This window comes from Emericellopsis atlantica (assembly GCF_019669845.1).
Source record: "Emericellopsis atlantica unplaced genomic scaffold F5Z01scaffold_12, whole genome shotgun sequence".
NCBI classification, from domain to species: domain Eukaryota; kingdom Fungi; phylum Ascomycota; class Sordariomycetes; order Hypocreales; family Bionectriaceae; genus Emericellopsis; species Emericellopsis atlantica.
This window is the reverse complement of record NW_025764714.1, coordinates 648,886-663,129: the sequence shown is the minus strand read 5'-3', so window position 1 is coordinate 663,129 and position 14,244 is coordinate 648,886. Positions and strand designations below refer to the sequence as shown.

Sequence of the window (14,244 nt, the reverse complement as noted above, 5' to 3'; positions counted from 1 at the left end):
GTTCCTGCAAAGGGTGAGTTGAGGTCGGAAGTAGGTGGGGAGCCGCGACGGACTTTGGCGATGCGAACACGCGACAAGATGCCGCCGGGTAGGCAGGCTAGACTAGTGGACATGGCCAGGTCACATGCAAACGGGCAGAGCAAAACCAGATATATTGAATCGCTATCTCAAGGCAAAACGCTGTCCCATGCATATTCATTCCCATTCCTTTCAGATGCACAATACTCAGAGCTCCAGCTTGGGTAGCTCAAACCTCCATTGTCTTGGTTGCACAGGCAATCCTATCCAGAACTGATAGAACCGGTGCATCTCGCTTCTGAGAATGTCCCAGCTTCTTTTGTTAGCTAATGTGGAAGAGTTCAAGTACTGGGGAGACTCACAATGTCCTGGGGAGGGCCATCCAACTCCTCAAAACCAATTGGACCGCCGCAACAAATAGTTCGACTTCATGCATGATCTGCTCCTTGATGGTCGCATTCTTTCGCAACTTTTTCCTCGGCTTGAACACTGGCTCAGGCTCATCTTCCTCCGGCATGCCCTCCGGCTCAACAGTGACAGGGGTGACGTCTTCTTTATCGGCAATCATTTGCCTGAATTTGCCGATTGAATTCAAAGACTCTCCCAGCCGGGCATGCGTGTTGAACAGGGCGACCAGCTCGGTTCTCTTCAGGTGTGGGATGTCTTCCGAGTTGTTGTCAAACTCAAACAGCACCTTGAGCGCAGTACCGTACCCGGCAGTCTGCACCTTGCCCCAGAGACGACACTTATCGCATCCCACGCAGTCCATCAGCCTACTGACATTGCGGAACCGGTTTCGGAAGTCCTCCTTCAATGAGGGCCCTTCGCCATTAACGAACATGAGGCCCTCATCAAAGACCTGCGACGAGGTTGAGGCCGCTCGCGACGTAACCTCGAGCACCTTGGCTCTCGTAGCTGCATCTTCTGTTGGGTCGCCCGTGCAGAATGTGTAGTCCGATGACTGCAGATACGGTCCCAACTTGGCAACGGCCCGGCTCACCAAGGCGTAGTTAAAGTAGAGATTGCTGATGCGATCGGGGTAAGCGTGCAGACGGCTCTTGTAGCATGACAGATTCGGCTGCCACTCGCCAGTGCTCTGGTTCAGGAAGTCCCAGCAAAGGTGCGCGCTGATGCTTGCGTGCATTCCAGAGACAACCCGGTAGAAGACCCTCTTCTCCAGACATTCGTCGTCGACTGCAACACCAGCGGTCGGTTCATTCGGGTGCTCCAAGCGCTGCTGCTGCCACGACGCATCCAACACCCGACGGAAATCTTGCTCAGCGACACCGTATGTTGCGCTGGAGCCCACATCTGCTGAATGAGGGAATGAGCTCCTCTGGAAGCAGTTCTCGCGATAGATTGCGTCCCAGATCTGCTTCGCGCCCTCACCACCGTATCCGGTGAATCGCTCTGGGTTCGCCAGCAGTGACAGATAGTCACCCTTGGAAGCCGTGCTTTCGTCTTCTGGGACGCAGTAGTCCCTGTCATCGCACTCGTCGTCATATTCTATCACACAACTCTCCCCGACGTTGTCGCCCAGCTCTCCCTGGAGCGGCCTCGCCTGCTTCTGCGCCTTCTTCCCAGGATGCTTGGCTAGGGGGCCTTCCAATTTACCCAGCTCGCTTGATCGCCACGCCAGAGGAATGTCCTCTTCATTGTCTAGCGTCTCGACTGCGCATCCAATGTTGGCGCACATGCCGCCTTCGTCGTCCCAGAACGGACATTTCTTGTTGAAGAGGTTCAGTCGGTAGTGCGAAAAGAAGTCGGTTGTCTGGACGAGGTCGTCTAGGGCCGGTTTTAAGTTGGCGTTAAGGCGATCGAGAGTTGCATAAGAAGCACACGCATCGTCAACGATGCTTTTGCTGGACTAGTCTGCGTGAGTTAAACCTTCTGATCATAGGTGCGACACACATACTGGGCAAGTGATGTCTTCGCATGCCGCCAGTGGTGCCCATAAAGCAAAGACAGAGAGATAGAAGAGCCTGGTGGCAGGCTTCATGATGGCGGTTTCCCGTGTGTTTGGCCAAGTCGTAACTTTGCCGCAAATTCGAAAAACGTGAAGTGAATGGAATAGTGTAGAGAAGAATTTCAGAGTGCAAAAGGCCACGTAGATGGTGGATTGATAATAGAGACGCACTGGCAGGATGCGAAACGGAGTTCGGAGTCGGAAGAGGATGGTGGAGCGTGGCAGCCGCGATTCAAGACCGAATTAGGCAAGGTGGCCTCATGAGGGTCTGTCGATCGCTGCTGGCTTGTCGAACCACATGAATGACCGGAATGCAAGTTACGTGGAGGGACGATGTGTTACATTCTGATGGATTATGGATTGGATACGTAGTCCAACAACAGCAGTCCAAACCATACCGTTACGTGCCGACAGAATCACACCTGAAGATTGAAAAAGAGTGGGTCAATTGATGCCTTGGCGTAACTCTTCAAGACTTGAAGACATTCCAGTCTGTGTGATAGTTGCCCGAGACTATCGAATACTCGATTGCCGCCCATCACCAACAAGTCCGCGACGCGTGAGCATCCCAGTATAGAATCCATACATCTTGAGTCCCGGCCACATGCGAATAGCAGAACAGAGTCCAGTCCACTGGGGGCACGTGGCCCTCTTGGCGGACACTTCTCGTGACGTCGTATGTGGACGTTCCAGCCATGCTTCATTCACCTCGCGCAAGCGTAGTTCGTAGAGCCCCCGCTGGACGCCTGCTCTTCATTGTGGCGGTTGGTAGTTCAGAGGACGCCTGGATCGTTAGCTTGTCAACTTCGGATAGCATAGCCGCGGCAACCTACTTGAACAGCAGAATGTGAGGCTCCGGCTCATGCACTTCGTAGTGCTCCCATCCTAAGCTCTGTGTGATGCCCAGTGCGCGCCATTCGTCCTCCCACAACAGCTTGAGTGTGCCATGGCCGGGGTCGTGGTAGTCTTTCGGGATGGCCTTGAGCATCGCCTTGGGCAGCTGCACGTGCCTGTACTCGTACTGCGAGTCTGAGTACCGGGTCGAGTAATGGATGGAGTCGATGTATTCATCGAGGCGCGCACGTTCCGAGTCGGAAAGTGGACGAGGCGACTTGTTGCGACGGGAAGTATCAATATCCATGGCTGTTTGTGTGTCCTTTGTTTGCCCTCTGCCTGGCTGTTTCAATCGGTGGGAGCGGTGCTCAGAGTCGGTCTGCGCTTGGGAAGTGCGCTGGACAGCGCGCAAAAAAGGCGTGCGGAGGTTTCGCGAATGTTGTTTACACCGGCTCCATCAACCGCGGGGCACGAGGGGAAAACCGAGTACGTGGTGGACCGACCGCCTTGGTGGTGAGGCCGTTTCGAAACACGCAGCAGAACTATAATTCCGGGTAGTGAAAACGCAGGGCCTTTGTCTTGTTCGTTGGGAAAGTCGAAGCCGTAACGGTAAAGAGAAGAGCAAGGAGCAACCGCCGGAACGAGGGCTTTGGAGGTGATTCGGTGAAGGACGCGAGACTGGCCGGCGACCGGCAAAAAAGAAGTTGGCGCTCCCCCAGGGTTGGGGTCCACTTCACTGCTGCCGCGGCGGCGGCGGAACGCTCATTGCCTGATGGGGCACTTTGTTGACTGTCCTGGCCTGGCCGCCTGATCTTCAGAGCAGTACTCCGTACTGCTAGCTGCACGTCCTATAGGGCGCTACACTTGATAATTGACTAGGGAAAAGCGCTGCAATTAGCTTTCTAATTAAACTAAGGTACCTGAAGTACTGCGCTTAATTGTTGGCCGTGTTGACCGTATTGGCTGTAGTTGGGTTAAGGTTGGGCTAACGATTGAACGTAGTAAATTACTGGTACCCAAGGTACCTATATATCTGTGGCATACCTTACTAGTATACATTCGACTTCCGAACCTGCCACGGTATTTGAGTGTACAGAATGCTCAAATGTAAATGATTACCAGAGAAGCGCAGCACGGCGTCTCGCCCCGGAATCCTCCGTAGTCGGTACGGCGGACGAGGACGCTACTTGAGTAGTGGTATCCGTAGTGGTATCCGTAGTGGTATCCGTAGCAGTATCCGTAGCAGTAGTATCCGTAGTGGTCTCGGACTGAGAGGCAGAGGTGGTGACAGGCTCAAAGACGTCGATGTAGTCTTTACCACCGTAAATCTGCTCCTTATTGCCGCTGCAAGGCTTATCACACTTTGTCTAGTCTCTGGACGACTCTCCACCAACAAACGGGCTGCACCAGCACTGATTCCCGTCCTTAACACCGGCGAAGAGGACGGTGCCGTTCACGGATGCCTTCCAGCATAAGTCCTCGCAGCTTTCGATATCCAGAGACGAGTCGCCCCCGTCCTCGCTCACCATGCGCTCGAGAACGGAATACTCGGGGCCATCATCCGGGTAGCAGCCTCTAGCCGCCTAGGACATAGGAGAAGGCACGTGTGTGCTGACCTCGGAAGTGGTGGTGGTAGTAGTGGGATCCACCGTCGTGGTGGTGACGCCCGGAGGGGGACCGCGGTCGCTGGGTGGACACGCAGTAGGATAGGGGAAAGCGCCACGGTTCACAGTCGAGACTGAGCGACGGATTCCATTTTTTGAACTATTCTGGAGAGATGTTGAATATCTTTCTAACCTCCTCATAGGAGCTGCTGTCGTCTGTATTGTTCCACCAGTCGATATAAGTATCAATAGTCTCAGGATCCGACGAGAAAATAGGCTGAGGGGAGGCAGCGCAGAGGCGAGGACCCCAGAGCAGCGACGCCAGGAATACCGAACGGTAGGCGGCGTTTGAGGTTGGCTTCATGGTGATTGTCTTTTCCCTCTGCTCTTGCGTGTCCTAGGTGAGTTGGAGACGGAGAGGAGATATACGCACATGAAGTCAAATGTAGGGATTGGATTGGGGCTATATGTGCAAATTAATCAAAAGATCCCAGGTCTGTTGGCCAATCTGCTCCGGAATTGCTTGGCATCCCATCACCTGCTTGGTTGAGCCAACATGCGCGCGTCGCGTCTTTAACGACCGATTCAGAGCATCTTGTTCAGACTTGTCAAAGGATCCTCACTCACAACACAGGGTGCGGCCGCACTTCAGCCGCCCGAATTTCCAATCTCCTTCATGTCTTTCGCCAGTCTGCCCTACGAGCTCCGCTCACACATTTGGAGCTTGGCGGTAGAGCCACGCCGCATCCACGGGGTCCGCATGGAGGTAAGCGATGGCAAATTCAGAGCGAAATAACGGCGACGAGGCATGTATATCCTTTACGAGACCTCATCGACACCACCCCCGGTAGTTATGTAGGTTTGCCGCGAGGCCCGACGATATGCTCCTTATTAGCGATGTTTTACCGTAGGTACAGAGGCGCGTTAGACTTAGGTTAATTTCGAAGTCGATATCTTCTGTGTCACGAGTCTCTACTGTATCGCAGATATCGTCTCGCACCGCTCTGACATATAGCGGCTGTAGATCCGCACTAATGATAACTATGACTAGAGCGAGTCGGTGAACCATTTTGGGGTCCTGAATGTCCTCGACGACTTCATTAGCCTGAGGGAAATCAAGATCATACTGGAGCCCGGGGACCTCAGGTGGGGGACATCGATTCTGGGCCACAACCTTGAACGTTGTCCAAACATTACTTTCGTCGACGAACACTCTGGTCTCGCGCTGACGGGCCCTCAGCTGAGGCTTGCGGAGGAATGGAGAATACGATTGTCGTTCGATATCGCAGGCTACCCGCCTGACCCCGACAGACTTTCAGAAGAGATCGCCCATGCTCGCCTGGGCTTCTGGCGTATGAGCATGGCAGAGATGTACGAGATAGGTTGAAAGCATATTTCGAGGTTGCGTAGGTACATGGTAAGAAGAGCCATTGCTTTACTTGACGAGCACGGCCTGGAGGGCGTTGAGTTCGACTGGGAGTATTCAGGTTCAAGTGCTTTCCTCCGCGCTTTGATACGGCGTCACTCAGAGCAGGCCCCGACGTCTTGTTTGCCTCATCGGTCGAATCCTGGCTCCGCAGCTTTCCGTCTTCCCCCGGACAGCCCGACATGCTTGACCACGTTCCCCACTTTCACCTTGACACTCGACACGTCGATATCCCATGTCCTCACCTCGGCATACTTCTTCGTCTTGAGCACTTTGAGAGACCGCAAACTCGTCTCCTCCATCGGCAGACCAAAGCACCAGGCCACGCTGACGTGGAAGGCTGTACCGACCGCCTCGTCCTCGCTGGCCTGGTAGAGCAATGGCTGCTTGAACATGGAGACGACAGAGTTGCACACTTTGAGCAGAGCCATGAGCTCTGGGTTGGGCGCTGCCATATCGTTGGTTGAGGCGTTGTGTGAGGAGACCCGCAAGATGAGAAATGTCCTGTCCGAGTCCGGAGACTTGTACCAGGCCAAACCTCGGGGCACGACGTTGAAAGGGTTGACGCCGCGTTCGGACAGCGAGTCCGTGATCCTCGTTAAAAAGGCGTCCTTGTCACTGGTCTGCAGAGAGACAGGCCGCGACAGCGAGATGTGCAGCGGCAAAGGTGCGCCCAGCTCGCTTGTTATGAATTTGTGCAACTGCACCTCGCCATTGAGCTCCTTTTCCACATCCAGTAGTAGGCTATGCAGGACATCATGCTGTGAAGGTGTAGGAACCCCTTGTTTGTCAGCCTTAGATGCTTAATCCAGGTTTCATGGACTCACACTCGACGTATACGTGCGAGGGCCAGTTCCCGGGAACGTGTGGTGTCAGCCTCTTGCGGCCCTGGTGTAGACTTGGGTCGTCCGTCACGCTGTGCCGCACATTGGACGCGTACAAGTCATGAAAGGTTGCCGGCAAGGCTGGCATAGCTGGAGGTGGGTGTGTTGTCCCCTTTGTGGCGCTCGGGAGCGCATCGTCCTGGCCATCTCGGGCCCGCCGCCGTTTCTTCGGTGGCCCGTCGCTCTCTTCGGAGGTAGAGGTAGAGTAGTCGACTAGAGCCATTCTTGTTGTCAACGCGTAGATCCACGTGAATGACCGTTGTGTAGGCCTTTACCGAGGTCTGTCAGACTGAAGAATCGCAATCAATTGGGATAAGTCATCCTTCGTCTCTCTATGGCCGGGGACCTCTGTGTCGCGAATTGCTGGGTTTTCTTCTCGCGACGTTCCACGCCCTGGCGGCGAATCGTTTACTGCCGCGGGATGAGAGGTGGTAATGGTGATTGAAACGGCAGGCTTCGCGGCGTTGCGTGCCAACTTGGATGCGAAAAGTGTGCTTTTTATGTCAGCTGGGATCGACGATCCGCGGACGACGACGGTGGTCGTACTCAGGAGGCAGCCTGCTTCATGACTTTCGTGTTCCCAGCAATTGGGCGTTAGAGTGAATAGATCCAACGTGGTTGACAAAAATCAAGCTCTCGGTGACGGACCGAAGATGGCAAAACTCGAAGGACGATGTCAATCAGTTGGTAGAGCAACTGTTTGTCTCGAGCCGGTCCTGTAGGACTAGCGCCTGAGAGGCTTGCTCACTATTGCCATGGTGAACGCCTTTCAGCGTTCGCCCAGGGCGCATTAGATAGTCTCGGTAGGCCATTAAAGCGCTCGATAAATCTGCATCCCATTTAAGGCATTTTATGAGCGAAAGTCTACAAGTATGAGCATGCTGCGATCATTGAAGATGAAGGTGTTGTGTAGACCACCGATGACGTCGTTGTGGCTCGCTTCACGATAAGCGATAACGCCTGTGATATCGAGCCTTCGTGTCTCAATTCAGACCAAACGCATTCGATCCGAGTGCTTGAGAAATTGGTTCTTTGCCAGACATACTGCTTCCCTTCACCATGAACTTCTTCCTTTACTAGACTGCGTTCCCCGCGCCACAAGGCCTCACGTGTATACACAGACGGCAATGCCTAACAACAAACCCCACAGTCTGGATGGATGGTGGCTTATACACGACAGGACGCGCATGTCTCGGCAAATCCAGCTGGTTGGTCCAAAGCTGAAGCACGGGAAGACTGGGCTTGGTGCTTGGCTCTTCACTGGCAGCTGTCACTGAGGAGGCTGCGCCATGCATCCAGCCGTACCTTAGTTAGGGAGGCGGAGCGCAGGATGTGGTTGGTGCCCGACGGCCAGTTGGAAATGCCCCAACTCCCCTTGCATTGATAATAAATAAGGGAGGGTAATAATCTTTCGCCGGTCAACAGGACATTACGGTTCTTTCATGCTCTCAGCTTGCTTGTCAGTAGTTCGACAAGAAATCTCTCCCTTTATTTAGTGTCTGCCAGGACTCCTCCTACCAAGCATCTCCGATTGCGTCATTGCTTTAAAGCTGACAATGTCAAATCATCACCAGCAAGGCGATGAGCAAAACGACCAGACAGACAGTCGGAAACTACCCACCGTGAGTACTACTAGCACTACTCAACCTATACCAGATCACTCGATTCCTTCACCTTGCCCTGATCGGTCCCTGCGTTATGAGCCGCTTCTGGAATAATGGCCCCATCCCTTCCCGATGATCCGCGCTTGTTGCGTCACCCATCATGGTCCCGGCGGTCCAAGACTCGAACCATGTCCCCTACTACGGAGTAAACCACGCAACACCTGACGTAGCCTCGTCGTTCCCACACATTCCAACCGTCCATATTAATTACTTCCGTCCAGCTAAATTGCTTGTTGCGCTCTTTACAATTCAATCATCTTGGTGAATATCTTTAACAATGTCTCAGACCGCAAGGCCCGCCAAGGGCGCCACCACGACCACAACAGAGTCTCTTCTAGACACCCCAATCACTCCGCCGCTCCAAGCGCGAAAGACTCGCGATCATGCGAGTCGCGATGCACTACTGGACCCCTTCTCAGACCCTCGGCAGCGTCCTCGCTCGTCAAGCGCCGTGGGCCATCCCACACCCGCTCATTCCGCACCCCGTCGCAGCGCCAGCAATGCGCACTCGAGGCACAGGTCCACGAACAGCCGCGATGCCAAGCCGCTCGAGTACATGAAGTCGCACAATCGCAGCGCGAACAAGACGCACAGGCGAGGAGCGAGCCTGACCGACCCGATCGATGCGCTCGACACGATCGGGGGAGGATACCACCATGATGGACCGTACGAGGCGACGCTGGCCTCGAGGAACAGGAACCCAAAGTACGCGCCCCTCAACGCGGTCCGGGACTCCAACAACGAGGCGCTGCGCGCGACGCCGAGGGAGTTCATCGAGGACTCGCTGCGACTGCACGTGCCGCTGCAGGGCGTGGCGACCATCCCGGCGGGTATGACGCACGGCGATCAGGTCATGAACTATAAGGAGGGCGCCGATCTGATGCGGGAGGAAGACGCTGAAGGTGGTGCGTACAAGCGCTGGGACGGCGTCAAATATCACCCGGATGATCTCAAGGGCAAGGGCGAGCCGAGCTACACGTACGAGCGAGATCAGGTGCAGAAGGGCAAGGGACTGCTAGAGCCCGAAGGGATCGAGTTGCGTCCGCAATACCGGATGAGGAGCCACAGCAGTGGTGCCCATGGCGGCGCATCTACCGGACGCGAGGGCGGCGACATTGGGAGGAGCAATACGACCGGCAAGAAGCGGCTCAGCGATGGTTTGAAGCGGCGGTTTGGCATGAAGAAAGACGTGCCAGCCGGGGAGGTGCATTGAATTATTGTCATGTTTTCACTTTTGCACATAGGATAGGACAGGCGTTCTCATGGGTATAGAAATGTATATGCAATCTACAAATACGCCAAACCTGTCCATGCCAAGACGCCCCTGAGCTCGTCTCGCGTCTCACTCACGCCGTCGTAGCCTCCCTTGGTGACAACCTCGCTTCTCTTGCCGCTGCCGAGATCGCTCCACCTTGCGAGGACGCTGGCGTCCACTACTGCGGCACTTCGACCGGCTTGCGAATCCACGCCCACGTTGGTCTTGCCCTGGGCATGTCGATACGCCTTGCTGTTGAGGCCCACAGTGCTGGGCAACGTACTGAGGAGCTGGTTTGTGAGAGACAGGAGACGCCGATGAGGTGTCTCAGCTAGAGGAACCATCGTAGCAATCTGACCAGACGGCGAAGTCATGAGGAGGATATGCGGCGGTAGATCCGCGGACGGTATAGAGGGCGAACTATGAGTCGCAGTGTATGGGAGGAGCATCGAGTTTGTGGGCGTGTTGGGCGTCACTGAAAAGGTCGCCTTGTGCAAGAGCAAGTTGCCTTGCAAACTCTTGGGATCTGGGGTTGTTAGTATGTACGTTACCGAGTCAGGGGTTCATAGTGTGTAAGACTTACGCTCCGGGTTGAACTCCAACACATGCAGGTCCCCATCGGCATCAACCGCTATAATGCTCAAGTCGTCTCCTTGCGGCAGGAAATCTGCGACCAGAATCGGCACACGACTTCCGCTTTTGCCAAGGACTTTGAATGTATATGGCTCCTCGGTGTAACCGGCAAACCAGACGCCCTTGAACGCATCGGCCAGCAGACAGAGTCCTGTCCGCGGCAAGCTCTTGGCACTGGCAACATGGCAATTCATATCCAGGAACGCCACCGGCAGCAGGGAGCCATCCTCCTTGAGACCACGGACCATGCACTTCTGTCCTTGCGCAATCAGCATCAAGCCTTGCGTACCAATCTCGCTGAGGGCAGTCACGCCGCCACGAGGTATATCCTCTTTCGCGATGGGCTTCAGGCGACGATTCGTCTCGGGGCGTCCAGGCTCTGGGATGACAGACACAATGTCCAACACTTGAACTCGTCCTTTGGTCGGCAGGTCCTCGCCCTTTGACAATGACGACCCCACGGCAATGAGCATCTTTCTCTCGCGAGTATCCTCTGAGACCTCGAGGTGTAAGGCCTTCATTGCCTCAATTGTCTCACACTCCTCCAGGTCGTAGTTATTGATGCACGTCCATGTCGTAGGATTGATGAGCTTGACAACACCGCGTGCCACTGTCGGTGCAAACGTGACTGTCTCTCTAGCCCACTCCTTGTGGTAGTCGTCATCGCGGGGGAGCTCAAAGGGCTCGTGGATCAGACAGCCTGCTACATACGATTCGGAAGGACGGTGATAGGCAAGGTGGCGAACCTCGACGTCCAGGGGTATCTTCTTCACGGAGACTCCCAGCTGAGCAAAATCAGTCTTGGACGGAAGCTCCGTCACGCGCGCGACGCCCGAGGAATCGGCATAGATGAAACCGCGCTCGCAGCCCTCGGTATGGAAAGGGCTCATGCCTCGCACGCCCTGGCCTTGCAGGCCAATGACGTGGGGGATGCTTTTGCTGGACTTGATCAAGAAACTCGGTGAGGGCCCAGGGAGAAAGACTGTGCTGTATCCGTGGACGTTGGCGCAGGTCCGCAACGGCACGAAACGAGCCGCTTGAGAGGTATCCTCATCGTCGGCCGCTATCTTGGGGGGCACGCGGGCGAAGACAGGGTTCGACGATTTTTTGAAGTGCAATGTGGCTGCGAGGGATGTCTCTGATGGCGATTGGTGGCGGAACGGTTCGTAGATGGTCAGGTCGTCGGAAGAGTGGCGAGCGATCAGATATGGTTTTCGGGATACGCGATCACCGAGATCAGCAACAACGATCTCCGAGAAGGATTCGCGTGGCATGCCTCTCCGGACTGTCCAGTCCGCCGAGAGGACCGGCGGGATGTAAGTCAAGCCGGCAGTGGTGTACACGGGGTTGGTGAGATCCGGGAGCGCGTAAACATGTAATGCCCCAGCAGCGCTGAGTAGAAACATCATCACCTTCTCCGAACCTTTCTCCGCCGACTCCTGGAAGATACTTGTCCTGTCGGTGTACAGGCACCCCGATGCCCACTTTGTCGACGCTAGCGTTCCCTCTGGTTTCTCCATCTCCTCCATCTCGTTGTTCTTGTCCATGGATGCCACCCAAGCACTTCCATCATCGCGAATCAACAGCAAGTAAGGATCAGCGATGCTCGCGCTGAGAACCCTGGGTTCCGCCCCAGTCTCTTCATCCAGCATTGGCAGGATTTGTGTGAGCCCCAGATTCCCATCGTAGCTTCTCACCTCCGACTTGAGCACCTGAATGATCCTGCTCCTCTTCCCCATCACACCCGCCTCCACGGTGAAACCAGCTGCCGGTTCGAACTCTGTGTCTTTGATGCTTTCAAAGCCTGCTGCCGTCAAGGCGTACACGTCTGAAGTCTCATATCCGTCCAGATCAACCTTGGCAACAATCATGAACCTATCGTATCGTGCCGTGGTGTCCGCGGCGGCAGCGGCCGCATTGACGGGGTTCTTATCGACTGGCTTAGAAACACACATGGTCCAGAAACCGCGGGCCTCTGGAAAGTCGAAACGGCCAATGACCTTGGGTTGAATCTCTCGGTGGATGACAGCAATGGACCCAGCGCGGCCCTTGCCGACGGCACAGGCCAGCTCCAGATTCGACGAGACGCCTTTGGAGAGCGTCGCTTCTTCGCTGTCGGGCACAAAGGTAGGCTTTCCGCACGTAACATCCAATATCGGACCCAAGCTCAGCAAGCTGTCTGATATCCGGAATGTCAGTTCGCCAGATTTCGCATGTCCGTTCGCCTGAGGCTTCGCCGCGCTCGAGTCATTGCCGTAGAGATCGTCATCCTCTTCGTCGTCTTCCAAGTCGAGATCGTCCACGTCAACTTCCAAGTCTTCCACCAACCGTGGCTTCCTGCGCTTCTCCTGTGCATGTTTCCGTGTCCAACCCAGTACTATGCTGTCGTTGCCCTCGCTGCCCACAAACAGGCTGTTCTTGTGGAGCTTTGTCACTGTGGATGCAGCGAACTTGACAATGTCGCCGCCAGACTCTTTCGCGATTTTCTTGATGCTGATGCCAGATACCGTTCTTCCGTCAATCTTAAATGTCAAAAGCGCGAAGCGACCGTCATTCAGAATGATCAGGAGTTCCCCATGCTCGATCGACAGCACCTCAATGGAGCATCCCTCGAGCCGCAATCCCAGATCCGACTGGTCGGACATGTTGAAGTTTGTGACGTCCTTTGTCATGGGGTTCACAGCCACGCCATTTGGCTTCCCGCTCTGATCCACATGGATCAGCTCGTTCTCTCCGACCAGCAGCGCGCCTCCTATCGGCGGCGGTAATGCGATCACCTTCCACAGATCCCTCGGAAGATCTGTCACAGACAGAATCGTAGTCGAGGCTTTCTGCTGCAGGTCAAGGGTAAACACCTTGTACGTCAAGTAGTCCTTCAGTCCTAGCGCTGCTGAGGGCGGCTTGCTTCCCGAAAGAATACCAATGGTTGGCTCGCGGTATTCGTACAAGAAGGAGAGATGCACTGGATGCAGCAAGCTGGGATCTAGCAAAGGTAGACGCAGGACAAAAGATGGTGTATAAGCTGGGTCATCATTGGCACTATCTCCATTCGCAACTGCCTGCTTGTCTTCCTTCTTTTCGGGTCGGGGCCCATCGAGATCCTCGTCCCAGTCGTCCATCTCGAGGTCTTCGCTCGATTGTCGAAAGGGCAGGATGGCGAGATTTCGGGACCCAAACTTGAAGGCGGCGCAGCGACTGCCCGGGTCAGACGCAAGATAGTTCACGTAGTCGCCAAGGGGCAGCTCCCATGGCGCTGTGGAGAGATCGTCCTTTTCATAGTAGTGGAGGGACAGCGTTTCGAGGGTCTGCTGCTGGGGATCCCACTCGGTCAGCGCCAATTTTGCGGCCTTGTATGCGATCAGAAGCCCCTCGCCGCCCGAGCTCGACTTGCTCAGTTTGATCCTGGCCAGTCCGATGACGGTTCCAGCAAGTGGTATTTCAGCTACGAGCACGAGCTTGGTGCACTGTGAGCGATCGGTGCGTACAATGGACGCTTCCCCGCCGAGGAACGAGCTTTCGAGGCCATCATCGTCATTGACCCGAGGCTCATATCTGGGCTTGACGGAAGATTCTTCAGAGATGTCGGCTTCGGTGGGAATTTCTTTCGTCGTGAAGATCTGCAGGAGTGAACCCTTTGCGACAACAAGATTCTCCGCGGACGTCGACGTGAGAGAGAGCGCTAAAGAGTGCGAGACAGCCGATGGCACCACAAGCTCCGTGTAGGCCTGCATTGTAAGTGCGTGCCGTCAATGACGGTCGCTAACAAAGTGGCATTGGCTCGTGGATTGGAAGTTCGGTAGCTAGCATGGAGCTTCGACTAGATGTTGCGATGGGATTGATTGTTGTCTACGGACACAGGGCGGAACAACGCGACGCCGCGACTGTAGGCTCAGCTCACCATGGCGTGGGTCTAGCCAGCCGCGTTAGCCAATCAAAAGCGTTACGGGACTTACCTTCAAT

At 55.1% G+C, this 14,244-nt stretch overlaps 6 protein-coding genes across 6 annotated transcripts; 2 read left to right on the top strand and 4 right to left on the bottom strand.

Annotated features, from left to right (window-relative positions):
- Nucleotides 1–135: 135 nt before the first annotated feature.
- On the bottom strand, nucleotides 136–3,125 carry F5Z01DRAFT_743172 (oxidoreductin; the record flags this gene model as incomplete). The annotated part of the gene is made up of 4 exons (XM_046266888.1): nucleotides 136–331; nucleotides 381–1,885; nucleotides 2,790–2,813; nucleotides 2,853–3,125. 4 exons carry the CDS (start codon nucleotides 3,123–3,125, stop codon nucleotides 226–228), a joined length of 1,908 nt encoding a protein of 635 aa, XP_046118738.1. The 3' UTR covers nucleotides 136–225.
- An 808-nt stretch (nucleotides 3,126–3,933) lies between these two features.
- Nucleotides 3,934–4,786, bottom strand: F5Z01DRAFT_681339 (uncharacterized protein; the record flags this gene model as incomplete). The annotated part of the gene is made up of 4 exons (XM_046265678.1): nucleotides 3,934–4,162; nucleotides 4,199–4,401; nucleotides 4,517–4,582; nucleotides 4,616–4,786. 4 exons carry the CDS (start codon nucleotides 4,784–4,786, stop codon nucleotides 3,934–3,936), a joined length of 669 nt encoding a protein of 222 aa, XP_046118737.1.
- A 312-nt stretch (nucleotides 4,787–5,098) lies between these two features.
- F5Z01DRAFT_681325 (uncharacterized protein) lies at nucleotides 5,099–5,809 on the top strand (the record flags this gene model as incomplete). The annotated part of the gene is made up of 4 exons (XM_046265675.1): nucleotides 5,099–5,188; nucleotides 5,318–5,329; nucleotides 5,357–5,413; nucleotides 5,474–5,809. 4 exons carry the CDS (start codon nucleotides 5,099–5,101, stop codon nucleotides 5,807–5,809), a joined length of 495 nt encoding a protein of 164 aa, XP_046118736.1.
- Nucleotides 5,810–5,976: 167 nt separating this feature from the next.
- On the bottom strand, nucleotides 5,977–6,955 carry F5Z01DRAFT_673955 (uncharacterized protein; the record flags this gene model as incomplete). Its single annotated transcript, XM_046264991.1, has 2 exons — nucleotides 5,977–6,629; nucleotides 6,676–6,955. 2 exons carry the CDS (start codon nucleotides 6,953–6,955, stop codon nucleotides 5,977–5,979), a joined length of 933 nt encoding a protein of 310 aa, XP_046118735.1.
- Nucleotides 6,956–8,359: 1,404 nt separating this feature from the next.
- On the top strand, nucleotides 8,360–9,912 carry F5Z01DRAFT_95945 (uncharacterized protein). Its single transcript, XM_046267252.1, has one exon. The coding sequence runs from the start codon at nucleotides 8,674–8,676 to the stop codon at nucleotides 9,607–9,609; it is 936 nt and encodes a 311-aa protein (XP_046118734.1). The 5' UTR covers nucleotides 8,360–8,673; the 3' UTR covers nucleotides 9,610–9,912.
- Nucleotides 9,684–14,188, bottom strand: F5Z01DRAFT_723313 (CPSF A subunit region-domain-containing protein; the record flags this gene model as incomplete). Its single annotated transcript, XM_046266610.1, has 2 exons — nucleotides 10,235–14,188; nucleotides 9,684–10,177 (listed from the first exon to the last, which is right to left on the bottom strand). Exons 1-2 carry the CDS (start codon nucleotides 14,013–14,015, stop codon nucleotides 9,684–9,686), a joined length of 4,275 nt encoding a protein of 1,424 aa, XP_046118733.1. The 5' UTR covers nucleotides 14,016–14,188.
- Nucleotides 14,189–14,244: the final 56 nt, after the last annotated feature.

Coding starts and splice junctions, on each gene's coding strand:
- F5Z01DRAFT_95945 (XM_046267252.1), top strand. CDS start 8,674: ATGTCTCAGACCGCAAGGCCCGCCAAGGGCGCCACCACGACCACAACA.